Source organism: Trichosurus vulpecula, chromosome 8, assembly GCF_011100635.1.
Source record: "Trichosurus vulpecula isolate mTriVul1 chromosome 8, mTriVul1.pri, whole genome shotgun sequence".
In the NCBI taxonomy this organism is placed as follows: domain Eukaryota; kingdom Metazoa; phylum Chordata; class Mammalia; order Diprotodontia; family Phalangeridae; genus Trichosurus; species Trichosurus vulpecula.
Window position 1 is genome coordinate 81,604,051 of NC_050580.1, and position 16,990 is coordinate 81,621,040.

A 16,990-nucleotide genomic window follows, 5' to 3' on the forward strand; every position below is an offset into this window, starting at 1 on the left:
TAGCAGTTTGCTCCGTGTCTTTGGAAGGGTAGAATTATCAAGAAGGCAGGTCAGATAAATTGCTAGTTCTGTCTGTTACAGGGTGCCACTGGGTCAGGTTGATGATGTATCTCATGAACTCATCTGTTGTCTTTTTCCAGCCAGCTGATTTGTAACGTACACCAACAGCAGGATCACTTATGTTTTTGCTTTCATTGATCATCACTGATTGCTCTCCAGTATTCTCCCTCCTGCTTCCTGGATTCCTTTATATTTCTTCTTAATCTAAAGGGTGGCTCAAAAATCTTAGAGCATTTTAGACTCTTGAGCCACATTGTAGAATGCTGAACTGGCATGCTTCTCACTGTCCTGTTCCCTTTGAATAAAGTATACTCTAACAAAGCCACATTCCAAATTTGAGGTCTATTCTACCAAGCCTCTGGCATTTATAGTTTTGTGACTATGAGCAAATCCCTTCCTCATGTGTAAAAAGGGGTTGAGAGAATCAAATGATAATTTGATTTTTTGATTAATAATTTACCAAACCTTCAAGGGTTGTATTAGTTAAAACTATTCCCATGTAATCAAATTTGTCTCCTTGTGTTAGTGTCTTTATTTCCCCCTACTTTGTGTGTTTATATATAAATACCTTGAGCATTGGGCGTTGGTATGCCTCCTTTTTTGATTTTGTCAATTTTTGGATATTTCCATTGCCGTTTCTGCATTTTGTCTACTTTCTGTGCTGTCTGGCTTGGTGGATGTACATGTAAACAGTCGTCTTCTTTCTTTCTCCCTTTCATCCCTTTCTGGTCAGATTTGGAGGATTCTAGACAAATACATTTTTCCCCCCAATAATACATCCTTGGTCAAGAGTTTGTCCTTCCTAATTTTAAGCCATGGTCTAGAAATAGACATCTGCTTCTCACATATTATCTTAACCACCTCTTCAGTTTGCAGATCTGCTCTTTCTCTTCTGAAGACCTTGCAGTGATGAAAAAATACCACTTGTGTTCTTGAAGTTTTGAGTTTCTTGCCCCAAACTTCATAATCTTAAGCAGTGTTCCTATCACCCAATTACTTTGTAGTATATTTTTTGTAAAATCTCTTGCACATACTTACATATTCACTGTCTCTCCTGATAAAAAGCAATCTTCATTAAGGGCGGGCATATTTAATTTTTGTCTTTGTGTCTTCAGTACCTAGCATAGTGCTTGGCACATAGTAGGTACATAATAAATGCTTGATTATTGATTGTGCCCGCAAGATGCAACAGAAGTGCGTAGTGATCATCAGACTGGACAAGTATTAAGAGATTCTATGTCATGTCCTTGATATGTGCCTATGGAAGACAGGAGATCTGAAATTAGTGCAGTGAGTCAACAAACATTTCAACTAATCTCTTAACATATATGTTCCTCAATGGATGACATATCAACTGATGGTACTTGTGGCGCTAAATCATCCATTCTTTGGAAGATAGCCCTCCATAGAGGGTTTAACTCCTCTTCCTGTGAGGAATGAAAAGTTCAAGAGACATAATTTCCTGGTTCTGTTTATTTCTGCTCAGTATCAGTTCATATAAGTTTTTCCAAGTTTCTTTGAATCTATCATATGTTGTCATTTCTTAAGGCTCAGTATTTCATTACATCCACATGCCAAAAAGTTAAGCCATTCCACAGATAGAGCATCTAATTTGCCTCTAGTTTTTGTTGTGACAAAAAGTTCTTTTACAAATATTTTTGTACATATGATTCTTTTCCCCATCTTCACTGTCTTGTGATATCTTGTAGTGATGCCTAGTAGTGATAACTGCATTTTTCATATGGTTGTTGATTTAGATGATCTTTATTTTTTCTTTAATTAAAATTTTTATTGATCATTTCGTTACCTACATATTCCCTTCCCCCACCCTTGTATTTCCTTATAACAAAGGATAAAAAAGGCAAACACAATTCAGCAAAACTAATCCATCATGTAGAAAACACATATGTAGTGTTCCACATCCATAGCTTCCCATCTTATACAAAAATGTTAGGAGAGGTGGTACCTTATCACATTTCTTTTTTAGGGAGTAAGCTTGATGATCCTAATTTCATAGCATTCTGTTTCGTTCGTTTTGTTGTTCTTTCTGTTTCCATTTTTGTAGTTGTGGATTGTTTTCCTGATTCTGATTATTTCCTTTGTGTTAGTTCAGATGAGTCTGTCAATGCTTCTCATTTGTGATAACACAGTAGTATACCAGTGAATTCATGTACCACAACTGTTTAGCAGTTCCCCATTAATTACTATTTACTTTATTTGTAATTCTTTGTATACATTCTCTTGAAATGACCACATTCTGTCATTTTCACATTATTGATAACATGATACAGTGTCATCTTGGAAACTTACAAAGATAATCAATATTTTGCAATTACAGATCAGCTACAGAACTTTTTGAAACTTACAGTATGAAGACAATGACGTTTAATCCTCCTGTTATGTCAGCCAGTACCTCAAAGAAGGTATGTTTTTGTTTCTTAAAGTGAGATTTTTTTTTTTCCCACCTCAGAGCTTGACTTTTGAATTGATCATATAGGTAGAATAAATTTAGGACATGTTGAAGGGAGGTGATGGTGGCACGAAAGCAAGTCTCTACAGAGGGAATGCTGGCAATTTCATTTCATTACAAGAGATGGTCAGTGGCCAGATAAGATACAATGTAGAAGAACCATGTTCTGTTTCCGATTTTAGCCAGAAGGGTTGAGCTGTTCTGCCTGTAACTTTGAGTTTGTACATACTGATTTTTTTTTTCAGGATAAAACTTTCCATGCGGATTCATATCTAAATGAAGATTTAAACCAACTAATAAGAACTCATTGCAATGAAACTACTATTCAACTGCCTTTGGATTTCACCAGATACTTAAAAACATCGGTGCAATAGGAAGATAGCTGGAAGAAAATGATTACATATGTATACCTATTGGCATCATTTGTTTTAGCCTACCTTTGTGAAGGTAATGCTGAGAATTGATGACCAAAGACCTAGTGTTGACTACTTTACCAGCTAGTGAGAATATGTGAGAAAGGAGAAAAGGAGGTATTTTCTCAAATATTTTGTGACTAATTTGCTGGTAATTTTTGTACAGTATATATTAAATTGTAGTAAGATTTTGAAATTCCTGAATACTTGTATTTAGTGGCTGAGTTGTTGTCTGCATAATGTTTTCCATGAAAAAAATGCCCTTTGGTAGAATGCTTTTTTGCAGCCAACACTTGTTTATAACCAAACAAAACGTTTTTGTTTAATTTCAACATTGGTATTTTTTATGAAAGATGTTTTCTTTATGCTCAGTATATATTTTACTAAATTTTTTTAAAAGCTTTAATTCTAACAGTTTCTCAGCGACCTAATGGAGTAATGAAGACATCAGTCAGATTTGCCTCTGACTTAAAGCTTGAGGTATAGCTTGATCTTTTATTGACTATCAGGACACCAAAATGATCTTGGCAGGTTCAAATTATGGGCTGAATCTTGAGGAAACTTACTAGCACTAGGTGATCCTGGTGTAGTAGAAAGAGCACTAGACCAATATGGAGAGAATCGGTTCAGATACCATTTCTAGCACTTTCCTAAACAAGATGAGTATTGGGAGGCCCTTCCAGTTCTAAATTTATGATTCTATTAAAAAGTTGACTTCTAAAATAGGTCTTAATGTTAATTCCCAAGCCACAAAGAATCTGAATTTTCAAAAGCAGCAGCACACATTTTTAAATATCATTTGGAAAAATGCTCAATGTCATTTCTCACACTCACCAGATTAGCAAAAGATCATTAAAAGCAGTGACTTCCAGGAGTGGCAGCAGGAGCAGGCACATAATTCTTTATTGCTGGTAAAATTTCAAACTTGTAAAATTTGTTTGGAAGGTAGTCTGGAAATACCAAATAAAAGTTACTTAAGTAATCAAACTCCTTGACTTAATAATTCAGTTTTATTGTTGGGAATATAACTTGAAAACATTCAAAATTTTTTGTAGTGTTACTTGTGAGGGCAAACAGAAAAGCCTAGAAGCAAAATTCATGTTCTATAATAGAGAAACAGGTAAATTATGGCACGTTAATATAATAGAATGCACATATGACAGACAAGAAGTATGATGAATACAAAGAAATCTGGGATTTCTGACACAAACTAGAAAAAGTAGAAGCAGATGAAGCATACCCTAAACAAGACCATGTATAAGAGTAAATTGAGTGGTTTGAGACTGAATGGTCAAAGACTTCTGCAGAGATTGGAGAGTTTGGTTGAAAAATTAAAGTACTTTGCATTGAAATTAAACAGTAAAGCAAAAGAAGTTGATTAAATTGATACTGAGTTAAGTTTTTAGTAAACCATTTAATGGTTTAACATCCCACAACCTGGGTTTAAATAAACTTTGGCAGAGAGACAGATGAAGAGGGGCTGTGTGTATTAGATCAGGAAGTTTGAGGGGAAGACTGCCAGCTCCATGCAGCAGGACTTGGCTGGCAAAAAAAAGCTAATGCCATTGTGGGCAGTGTTAAAAGTTCAAGACCAGTGATGACAGTGCCACTGTACTCTCTACTGGTCACAGCTAGATGTCATGTTCATTTCTCTTGTGGTTGTTCAGTCATACAGTTGTGTCTGACTCTTTGTGACCCTGTGGACCATAGAAGGCCATTACTGTCTGTGGGGTTTTCTTTTCTTTTGCAGGGGGTAAGGCAGGGCAATTGGGGTTAAGTGACTTGCCCAAGGTCACACAGCTAGTAAATGTGTCAAGTGTCTGAGGTCACATTTGAACTCAGGCCCTCCTGAGTCCAGGGCCTGTGCTCTATTCACTGCGCAACCTAGGTGCCCCTCTGGGGTTTTCTTGACAAAGATACTCTCCAGTATCTGGCATTTCCTTCTCCAGTGGATTAAGGCAAACAGAAGTAAGTGACTTGGCCGGGGTCACACAGCTAATAAGCTAGTGTCTTAGGCCAGATTTGTTTAGTTCCCACATTTTAGGAAGGGTGATAGAATCACCATATGATGCTGTAAGACAGGGCTGTCCAACCTTAGGTTTTTATTGAAGCAATAGACAGTATATTTTGATTTGCCATTTTAGTGAGAGCTCTGTGGTAGCTCAGCTTCCTTTACTAAAGCATTTATGTAAATTTCCATGCTTGTAGGCAGGCCACATTTTGGACAGCCCTGCTGTAAGAGGATCAGGTAAAGGAACTGGGGCTTTTTAACTTGGGAGACCTGAACTCTGAATTGCCCAATATGGGAAGAGGATGAGAAGCTTCTAGCCCCCAAGGAAACTGTATACAGTTAAAGTGTCTGACTAAATACCAACAGCATGAAGCACAGGGAAACAAGCACTAAAGCTGGTGTCAAAGGGCCAGCCTTTTCGTTTTTTTTAATTAAAATTTAATTGTTCTCCTCAGGTAAGAAACATGCAATCTTGTTTCCTCACCTGTAAAATCAGGGTAAAGATCTCCCTTTGGGGCCCAGGTGATCCCCATAATGATTGGTGAGGTTGTCTTTGCCATCACCATATTAGCTCTCCATAGCTTGAGTGTCCAGCTCTGCTACTTGCACAGTTGTGTGGGCAGGTGTATCACCGACCCAGCCTCTAGCAAATGATCTCTGTTGTGGAACACAAATAGCTTTGTAGTTGTTAAGAGAGGTGGAAGCTGTGTTGTCAGATGCTTTTGTTTTGTTTTTTTTTTTAATCCTGGGTATGGTTCATTGTAAGTGCTTTGATTACAACACATTTCCTCAAATACAGAAGATTCTTTGACTTTTTTATGGCATGAAAGTTAAAAAAGCAAACAATCTGCAAAAGATCCTTCTTTGCTACAGAGCCATAGGAAGGAGCCAGTCCACTTCCATCTTCTTTCGAGTTTCAGATCTCATACTTCTTGTAATAATAAACATGTGAGTAATAAAAAGTCAGCAGCTCCCTTATTCACTTACCTCTGTTTGGAGAATCCATTTCTGGGTTTGTTTCGGTATTTTTATCATTTATTAATATATTTTTATTTAATAATAAAATTTTTCAATTAAGAGTATTTCAATTTTGTGTTGGAAATTAATGGAAAAAGAGAATATGTTAAAAATGTTTCATTAATGTAAAGCTTTGTGTAACAGCTCATTTATAAAAGTTAGGCTAAGCCCATAAGCAGTTCCAGAGGGGAACAGAACATCTGGCTGCATCAAATAGAGAGAAGTGGACAATAGACATCACAAACCATTTATTTTTCAAACATATACATATACAATTGTACTTCAAATTGGCAGAAAACAGTTAAGGTGAAAAATCAGTTTTAAAATTTAATAGAAACTCAATGTACGAAAATTTCCCAACTCTATAAAGCATCCCTAATGGATGCTCTCGGTGTGTGACATGTTTTGAGATGTACACTGGGAACACAGTGTTGTCTAACTGGTGTCACTGAATACCCTAGGAGTTGTCATAATAAGGATTACAGCAAAATAATAGGTGATAAATATTAACATATTTATGCGTAGAGAGGCTGTGTTCTGAAACCACCTTAATTGTTCTGTTCAGTAAGGTTTGAGTACCTATTATGAGCATGGGCCAGGGCCTGATAAAAGGGAAAAGAGACACAATTGTAAGATCTGGGCCCTTAAGCTTAAAATATCGTTGGGACGCAAACACCTTGATGTGAACCAGATGATGATGTAAAGCATTTCTCTTAAGTGCAAGTGAGAAGTATGAACGAGATCTAGTGATATATTTATCTTCTAGTATGAGGTAAGCCCTTTGAGGCCAGAAACTGTATCCTTGGGTATCTAAGCACAGTGTATTTCACATATATAAGGGGTACTTACTGTTTGTGAATTTGAATTGACTTCAGGTGAGTGAGCAATGATTGTAGCCTTAAGTAGTTGGGAGAGGCTTCGTAGAGGATGTGAGCCTTAAAGGATGAGTGTAGGATTTGGATGGGGTGGGAGGGTGGGAGATTGTGGGCTAGAGTGGAGGACTAACAATATAAATCCTACTGTTTTCCAACATGAAAATTAAAAGCTGACCTGGCATTGCATTTGAACTGCCTGATTTAATTTAGCCTTGTTAAAGTATTGGGTCACCAGGTAAGAATTATCTTAAAATAAAGGTATGCCGGAACTACTAGTAATATACTAAAAAGATAAGTGTTGAAATGGAATACTATGTACTATTTTCATTTCTGATGAGTAATTTGAGGGGAAATGGAAAGTTCCTTCATCCTGTGGTGCTGATTTGTAGTGTTAATGTTCTTGGACCAGTGATGTACTTGATGAATGCATTAAATTTTGGATTTTTGCAAGAAAAAATATCCTCTAGCCTTTTTTTGGGGGGAGGTTGCACAGGGTGTTTGTTCATCAAGGACCTTCAGCATTGTTGCTGAAGATAAAAAAAACTCAAAGGGGAAGGGAGTGGTGCTAGTCAGCTATAAGCATCAAAAGGCAGATAAAGGAAACATTCCTGGCAAATGACTCTCGATGATTTCAGTTTGAATAAATTAGCACAAGAAGTTTAAAAAGGTTGTTAAATATTTAATTTTTTTTAAAGTATGATTAAGTCATTTGGGGAAAACTTTTAAGCATGAATTGTAGAAAATAGGAGGAGTTATATAGAGTCCCCAGTGCTACAGATGTGCTACTTGCAGCCTAGGATTTAATGAGAAGCTTCCAGAGAGGCTTTGATGCCATAAAAGGCCTTCTTGTGCTTACTGACCTTTTGTCATTTGAAAAGTAGAACTAGCCTCAAGAGAGGACTCTTACACAAACATTTTTCTTTATGGACTTCTGCACATGATCTTTAGAACTAATGCCTTACTCAGATTTGGCCTTCATTGTTTTGTAGTGTTACTTGTGAGGGCACATAGTTGTATTTTTGGTGATTTTCCTAAGAGTCTTTGATGCACTTGGCTTCGTGTTCACTTTCTTCTCATTTGCTCACACCTCACATAAGCCTGTGACCCAGATTCCTACGAAGATGAAAAACAGACCCACTCTCAAGTTCTAGGATCATTCACAGGAAGAAAAAACATCTTGATTTACAGTGTGACAATTTTATGTAACTTACGTTAAGCATCAGAGGTCTTATTTTTCAACTAGTACACAGAATATGTATTCTAGAGAAAGTTGACTATAAGTATATAACACCATTAAATGGAAAAGGGATAGCAGTTGACTTTACTTTTCAGATACTTAGTACAATTTTGCTTTTACATTTAGTCAATTTAAGAATCTAGATAGATTAACTTAGATATTCACATTTCCTTAGTGACCACCACTCCACAAAACTATTAGGAAACTATAGGGGTACTGGCTATAGTAAATGCCACACATCAGACAGACAATGAGCCCCCTACAAACATTAATGAGCAATGACTGCAATTGAACCAACAGCTTTAGTTACTATTTACTGAAGTTTGATAAGAGTTCTCTGATGAGGGATATATTTTAAGGAATAGATAGCATCCCTTTTTATGTCATGAACTTAGCATCCGATGTGATTAGTGTACGTGACTGTGTACGTATATCGTACCATTGAACTGCTACAGTTGGTTCTGTTCCCAGATGAAGCCATATGTAATAAATATTATTACTACAGTGTTACCATGTACCTTGGGTCAATAAATAATTTCACTTCTAAAACAGAAATTTGGAAAAACTTTTTTTTGCTCCGGCTGAAAAGAGAAGGAGCTGGTCCTGGTGGGACTGCAGACTCCATGAGTCATGGTTTCCTCTGCCTAAAAATGAGAATAGCAGACCTGTCACTTCCTGACGGGATTAGGAGAAGAGCACTATGTAAACAGGAGGCCCTGTTGTCTTCTCCAACCAGTTTGGCTGCTTCAGCCCTCACAGTTCATAGAGTCCAGGGATGAGCTACGAGAGGGAATTCAGCTGCGACTGAGACATTTTGATAACTTACTCTTTGAATGAAAGTGTTGAGGACCCAGGCACAGACAGGATGACTTAGGAGAGTTCAGTGCCTGGAGACTACACTGAGGACTGACATGCAGAGCTCTCTGATGAGAAGATTAGGCTTCTTGAGTGTCATTTTAATGAGATATGTTGTTGCCCATTTTTCCCGTGGGGATACTTATTTTAAATTAGAATTCAGCCAACAGGAGAAGCACAATTATCCAAATTGCTGCTTGACAGCATGCACTGAGGTCAAGCTATGCCTTGATTTTCTCTTCCTTTCTCTTCTCTGTGCCTTTCTTTTCTATAGCAAAAGTTTCAAAATTTATATTGAACTTTAAATTCAGTCTTGGATAAACATTTGCTATGTTGTCAGAAATGGTATCAAAACTTTTTGCATTACGTTTTGGCCAATTTCAAATGTTCAGAATAGGATTTTTCTTATTAGGAAATTTTCTAACAGAATCCCTAAATAATACTCTTCTAATATGAAGGAGATATAAAAGCCCATGAATAATAAATATATCACTACAGTGTCAGTACATACCTTGGGTCAATAAAATAAATAATTTTACTTTAAACACAGAGTTGAAAAACTAGTTTTGCTAAAAAGTTCCTTTTGTCAAGAGGTCAGTAGATATGTTAAATTAATTAGTGTTATACCATCTAAGATTCTGTGAGGAAAAACTAGAAAGAGAGGGAATGGAACAGTGATACATTCAGTGAAATGTACTCATGTATTTGTCACTCCCCCTGACACAGAAAAGGAACCTCGACCAAGACCAAGAGTGTAAGGCTGCCGGGAAGCCAGGCTCACTGCAGCAGCCTTGAACCTCCGAATCCGGCCTCCTGCAAAGGCCACTCATTACAACATGCTGTCATTCTAAAAGCTGTATTCACATTTGCAATGCCTAGTGATGCCAGATAGTCAAACAATGTGCAGTGATAGACACTGGTATTCTCTAAATCCACTTCTCTGCATCAAGGAAAGTGTAAGGAGCATAGTCCTTTCTCTGACGATTGTAACCTGTGGCACAGGTGCAGATGTCCCGCTGACCTGCACATGCCTTCCTCAGGAAGATGGAGGGGGACCAGGCAGCAAGAACTGAATGCTGTCAGTAGAAGAAAGTCTCCATTCAGAAACTGTCCGTGTACTTCCTGCTGTCTGCTTTTTAATTTTGTTTTTTCCACGTAAGAAGGGCACTGCACCTGCAATTCAATGTGATGAAAGATGAAGGCCCAGAAACACTGGGAAATGTTAAAATGCCTTTGATTTTAAGTACAGTGCTTCAAAGTAATGCCCACACATTCTCTCATCTGACTCCTGTGAGGCAGGCAGCACCCAGAGAAGGGATGATGAAATCACGGTTCAGAGAAGTCATTGTGGACTGAGGGGTCAGGGGGTTGAGAAGATGGCTGCAGTACTGCAAAGGCTGCCCTTTGTGGGATTGTAATCCGCCTCCTGCCGCCTAGTTGTGGGTGGGTGGGTCCCAGGACTGTTTGGGGCCTTCACTCTCCACTCTTTGTTGGTGACTTCATCAGCCCCCAATGGGTTTGCTCTTCTCCATGCAGATGGCATGTCTAAAATATGTCTGTCTTCTATTCCCCTAAACTCACTCCTCCTACACTTAGCTCTTTCTGTTGAAGGCACCACCCTCCCTCCAGTCACCCAACTCTGAAACCTCCAAATCATCTTCAACTCTTCCCTCTCTGCCCCATTCCATCCCCACATGACTGCCACAGTAATTTTCTTAAAACACTTCTGACCATGTCACTCCTGTTCATTAAACATCTGTGGTTCCCTAAGATCAAGATGCAAACTCTTCTTTTTGGCATGTCAAGCCCTTCCCAGACTGCTTCCAACCTGCCTTTCTAAGTGCATTTGAGAGTCCAGTTAAACTGGCCTCCTTGTTCCTCACACATGGCATCTCTCATCTCTAGGACTTTGACCAGGCTGTTCTCTGCCTAAGAAGCTCTAGTTTTCTTCTAAGCTCAAACACTGCCTCCTCTCCTTGACTTCTGGAGCTTCACCCAAAATTACCCTGTATTTATTTGGTATATACTTTGTATCTAGTTAGGTGGCACAGTGGATAGTGTGCTAGGCCTGGAGATGAAAAGACCCGAATTCAAATCTGGCTTAACACCAGCTATGTGACCCTGAGTAAGTCACTTAATCAGTCTGCCTGTTTCTTCAACTACACAATGGGGACAGTGATAGCACCCGCCTCCTAAGGCTCACATGAGATATTTGTAAAATGTGTAGCACAGTGCCTGGCACACAGTAGGTGCTTAATACATGCTTGTTCCCATCTCTGTTGCAGAATGTAGCAAGGTCTTTGAGGGCAAGGGTCATTCCCTTTTTGCCTTAAATCCTTAGCACAGTGTCTGGCATATACTAGGTGTTAATTGAGTCAAAGGAGCAGGCATGTTGAGCGGAGAGAAAAGGCACAGAGCAGTCAAAGTGGAGTTTGTGCCCGAGACAGCCAGGATAAACATTTGCTATGTTGTGTGAGAGAGAGGGCAGAGGGTCCTGCACACTGGGCAGCGAGTGTGCGGGCAGGAGGTGGAAGGCCGAAGGGCTCACAGAGGCTTTGGGCAAGACCCTCTGGTCTTGTCCTCCTTCCACAAGAAGGGCGGGTGGGCAGTCATCTGTGCACGTGGTGGTGAGGAGACACTGAATCAGCAGCAGCAGCGGCTGCTCTGGAGCTCTCAGCGCACAGATGGTAAGGGAGTTGACCAACTGGTCAGAAGGAGATTACAAGGATCTCTGCTAGCATTGAGACGGGGCTCTGTTGCTTTGCCCATACTCAGATCTGAGTAATAATCCTGGGTGGCAGTCCCAGGGCAAGGAAGAGCACTAGCACAATGGGCACAATGGAGAGGCGGGGACCTTTATCACAGTTCCAGGACAGAAAAGAGTGCTTGTGGTCACTCACAGACCACAACATAGGCCAGGAGAGTAGTAAACACACCTCTTCTTAGATCATACCACCTTGGAAGAAGTGAAAACTTACAGGTCCTTAGAACTGTCTCTGAAAACTGCTGCACAAAACCCCTGAAGTTTGGGATAGTGTGCCCTCCACCCTAGAAGCAGAGCTGTACTTTGACAAAAAGTTAAAAGTCAAGAAATAGGCTAGAAAAGTGAGCAAATAACAGAAAAAAATTCCAATCACAGAAAGTTACTATAGTGACAAGGAAGATCAAAACACACTCAGAAAAAGATACCATCCAAAGCCTCCAAAAGAAATATGAATTTGTCTCAGGCCACGGCAGAGCTCAAAAAAGATTTTGAAAATCAAGTAAGACATGTAGAGCAAAAATTGGGAAGAGAAATAAGAATGATGCAAGAAAATCATGAAAAAAAGAGTCAACAGCTTGGTAAAGGAGACCCAAAAAATACTGAAGAAAATAACACCTTAATAAACAGACTAGGCCAAAAGGTAAAAGAAGTCCAAAAAGCCAATGAAGAGAAGGATGCCTTAAAAAGCAGAACTGGCCAAATCAAAAAAGAGGCACAAAAATTCACTGAAGAAAAAAACTCCTTAACACGTAGAGTTGGCCAAATTGAAAAGGAAGTTCAAAAGCTCACTGAAGAACATACTTAAAAATAGAATTGGGCAAATGGGAGCTAATGACTTTATGAGAAATCAAGAAACAAAACAACCAAACCAAAAGAATGAAAAAATATAAAACAATGTGAAATATCTTATTGGAAAAATAACTAACTTAGAAAATAGATCCAGGAGAGAGAATTTAAAAATTATTGGATTACCTGAAAGCCATGATGAAAAAAAAAAAGAGCCTAGACATTATCTTTCAAGAAATTATCAAGGAAAACTTCACTGATATTCCAGAACCAGAGGGTAAAATAGACATTGAAAGAATCTACCAATCACCTCTTGAAAGAGATTCCAAAAGGAAAACTCCTAGGAATATTATAGCCAAATTCCAGGTCAAGGAGAAAATACTGCAAGCAGCCAGAAAGAAACAATTCAAGTATGGTGGAGCCACATTCAAGGTTACACAAGGTTTAGCAGCTTTTACATTAAAGGATCAGAGGGCTTGGAATATGATATTCTGGAGGGCAAAGGAATTAAGATTGCAAGCAAGAACCTCTTACCCAGCAAAACTGAGTATAATCCTTCAAGGGAAAAAAAAACGGCTATTCTATGAAACAGAGGATTTTCAAGCATTCTTGATGAAAAGCCCAGAGCTGAAAAGAAAATTTGACTTTCAAATACAAGACTCAAGAGAAGAATAAAAAGGCAAACAGGAAAGGGAAATTATAAGGTTAAACTTTTTACATTCCTACATGGTAAGATGATACTTGTAACTCATGAGAACTTTCTCATTATTATGGCAGTTAGAAGGACTATATATATAGACAGAAAGCACAGATATAAGTTGAATGTGAAGGGATGATATCTAAAAATTAAGGGGTGAGAGAGGAATGTGCTGGGAGAAAGAGAAAGGGAGAGGCAGAATAAGGCAAATCTCACATAAAAAAGGAAAGAAAAAGCTTTCACAGTGGACAGGAAGATGGGGGAGGTAAGGGGGGAGAGTGAGTGAACCTTACTCTCATCAGAATTGGCTCATAAAGGGAATAACACATACATTTAATTGGGTACAGAAAATTTATCTTACCCTACAGGAAAGAAGAGGAAGGAGATAAGAGAAGGGGGCGGGGATAGAAAGGAGAGCAAATTGTAGAGGGGTAGTCAGAAACAAAACACTTTTGAAGAGGGACAGGGTGAAAGGAGAGAGAGAGAATGGAATAAATAGGAGGGGAAATACAGTTAGCAGTAGTATCTGTGAAAAAATTTTGAAGCAAGTTTCTCTGATAAAGGACTCATTTTTCAAACATGGAAGAACTAAGTCAAATTTATAAAAATGAGAGCCATTCTCCAATTGATAAATGATCAAAAGATATGAATGAGTTTTCAGATGAAGTAATCAAAGCTAGCCAAAACCACACGAAAAAATGCTAACTCACTATTGATTGAAGAAATGCAAATTAAAACAATTGTGAGGTACTCCCTCATACGTATTAGACTGGATAATAGGACAGAGAAGGAAAATGATAAATGTTGGAGGAGATGTGGGAAAACTGAGAGATTAATGTACTATTGGTGGAATTGTGAACTGATTCAACCATTCTGTGGAGCAATTTGGAACTATGTTCCAAGGGTTATAAAACTATGCATACCCTTTGGCCCAGCAATACCACTACTAGGTCTGTATTCAAAGAGAGATTACAAAAACAAAGGGGAAAAGGACCTAAATGAACAGAAATATTTATAGCAACTTTTTTCTGGGGGCAGGGAGTTGGAAATTGGGGTGATGCCCATCAACTGGGGAATGGCTAAACAAGTTGTGATACGTGATTATGATGGAATACTATTATGCTATAAGAAATGATAAGCAGGATGCTCTCAGAAAAACCTGGAAAGACTTACATGAACTGATGCAAAGTGAAATGTCCTGTGTACAAAGTAACAGCAATATTGTAAGACAATCAGCTATGAATGAATTAGTATTCTCAGCAATACAATGATCCAAGACAACTTTGAAGGACTATGATGAAAACTGCTAACCATCCCCAGACAAAGAGCTGATGTTGTCTGAATACAGACTGAAGCAAACTTTTTACATTTTGTTTTTCTTGAGTTTTTTTTTGTGTATGTTTTCTTTCACAACGTGACTAATATGGAAATGTTTTGCATGACTATACATATATAACCTATATCAAATTGCTTGCTTTCTCAATGAAGGGGGGTGGGGAGGGAGGAAGGGAGAGAATTTGGAACTCAAAGTTTTAAAATTGAATATTAAAAATTGTTTTTATATGAAATTGGGGAAAAATAAAATACTAAACAAAAACATCAGTCTGACAGACAAATGAGGAAATAACAATTCTTAAAAGGATTCATTGTAAATTTACATTTTCTTCTGTTGAAAAATTAAATTTCCACAGCAGAAGTGTCATTTTTAAAAAATATTTAGCCATGTGAACAGAAATCCATACATGTAATTAGTCTGAAATGTTTATTCAGTAAATGGTGAAAAATTGTTAGCTATTTAAAAAATGGATTTTTGGATATAATCTAAAAACATTCCAAAAAACGGTTTAATCAACTTTGTTTACACCAAAGTACAGAATTATACTGCAGTGGAGGGACATAACTCCTCTATAAATAAGGGCCTTGAAGAGGGCACTGCAGGGATTTAGTCACTGATCAATTCTGATTAAGTCAATGAATCTAGCAGTATTTAACAGACCAGATATTCATGAAAGCAGAGAGGTGCATCCCATCATTATGCCTGTCGTTAGATTTGCCTCCCTGATGCTAGGGTTCTGATTGGATTTCAGCAGGTTTATGAAAAAGACTACAACTTCATAGAGCCAGGGGTCACAATATTGCACAGGAGAAATTTCAGGTGGTTAGATGCTGCAGACCTACTATCTCACATGCATTATGTAATTAGATGAAAACTTTTCCTCCTAATAATCTCAAGAGAACACACTTTGCTTCGTGCAGCATGTGGGATGCCCAGGTTCTGGAGGGAAAATGAAATAGACGCTAGACCTAGTAAAGGCCAGGGATATGTCTGAAGTTAGCTCACTTTATGATGATAATAACTCACATTTACACAGAGCTCTAAGGGCTTGTTACATACATTACTGCCTCTGATTTAGAAAACATAAACTCTTTGAGAGCTGAGATGGTTTACTTCTGGCTCTATATGCCAGGGCCTCCTATAGTGGCTGATACCAGTAAGTCATCATAAAGGCATGTGAACTGACCTGGTACTCACAGTAATCCTGGGAGGTAAGTGCTGTAGATATCATCCCCATTTTATTATATTTTCAGTGAACAAAAATTTATTTTCTCTAACTCCCACCTCTGTTCTCTGACCCTTGGGCGGGGGGAAGAAAAAAACAGAACCAACAAATGCCTGCATTGGGCCACATCCATCACTTCTCCATCAGCAGATGGGTAGCATGCATTATCCCCATCTTATGGATGAGGAAATTGAAGCTGAGACTTTCTCAGAGTCAGAGGCAGGATTCGAATTCAGGCTCTTCTTGACTCCACATCACTATCTAATATGCCATTCTGACTCCCACAGAACACAACAGAAAGCCATGAAACCAGAAGCTATTCCTAGGAGGTAACAGTCTGTACCAAAGGGATCCATGAGACTTAAAAAAAGGAATAGGATGCTAACTCCTGGGGAGTTCAGCCATCATCTCCTTTTTCAGAAAAGAACACAGAATTGGAGAGTAATGTGACTTATTCAAAGTCCCATAGAAAGTTCGTGTCAGAGCTACTCAGTCTGTCCTGGTTCCCTTTAGGCCAGTATTAATCTGAATGGTTAAACTAGATGGCTCATCTGGACAGTCTCAGAGTTTATTTCAAGGATAATGGCATAGGCAGTAATTCCTTGTAGTGCGTCTTTCCTATTTATATTTATGAGAATTACTTCTGCTTGTTGTCCTTTTCTTGTGAGAAAAAAGGACGCAGCACAAGCTGTGCCTTACATGCTTATTAAAGGGTCTTGCTTTAGCATGAGGGCTGTGAAGCTGAGATCATACCTGGATGGAACAAACTGAAGGTGCTCATGGGTGATGGTGCATCGTGTCATTAGAAGAGAAGCTGCCCACAGGTTTTTCTTCCTTCACCTGGACACTTTCTGCTACTGAAAGCTGAGAGGGTGACATGAATCCTCGATACTGCTTACTAGACTTGGTAAATTTCTTAAGTTCATTAGCAAAGGAAATGCCTTTTCTTTTATCATCTCGAGCTGCCTAGAAAAAAAAACACCCAACCTTAGAAAATCAAATAAAAATGCTCATCACTCTAAAATTTATTTTTAAAATATAGTCATTCCATGTTGTTGGGGGAAATATTTTTACATTCTTTTAGTTAAATGTGGTTTGAATTAGTATGAATATGAAGAATGGCATTTTTCTCATATCCTGCTAGAGGATATCCGATTAGCTCAGCAGCTTGGACATCACCAGGGACCCCTGAGGATGTACTTTTTTAAACTTTCCAAGTTGGATGTGTTTCAGTTCCTCCAGTA

The 16,990-nt window shown here is 38.4% G+C and overlaps 2 protein-coding genes across 2 annotated transcripts in view; one reads left to right on the top strand and one right to left on the bottom strand.

Annotated features, from left to right (window-relative positions):
* Positions 1-3,930, top strand: part of NOC3L (NOC3 like DNA replication regulator) — a 49,323-nt gene extending 45,393 nt beyond the window's left edge. Inside the window, exons 20-21 of the mRNA XM_036735870.1 lie at positions 2,399-2,483; positions 2,776-3,930. Coding sequence (XP_036591765.1) covers positions 2,399-2,483; positions 2,776-2,904 — 214 coding nt within the window. The 3' untranslated portion in view covers positions 2,905-3,930. The remainder of the gene's footprint in view (positions 1-2,398; positions 2,484-2,775) is intronic.
* A 2,274-nt stretch (positions 3,931-6,204) lies between these two features.
* Positions 6,205-16,990, bottom strand: part of PLCE1 (phospholipase C epsilon 1) — a 233,145-nt gene continuing 222,359 nt past the window's right edge. The window contains 2 exon segments of the mRNA XM_036734522.1: positions 6,205-10,111; positions 16,500-16,712. Of these exon segments, the coding sequence (XP_036590417.1) occupies positions 16,524-16,712 (189 nt within the window). The 3' untranslated portion in view covers positions 6,205-10,111; positions 16,500-16,523.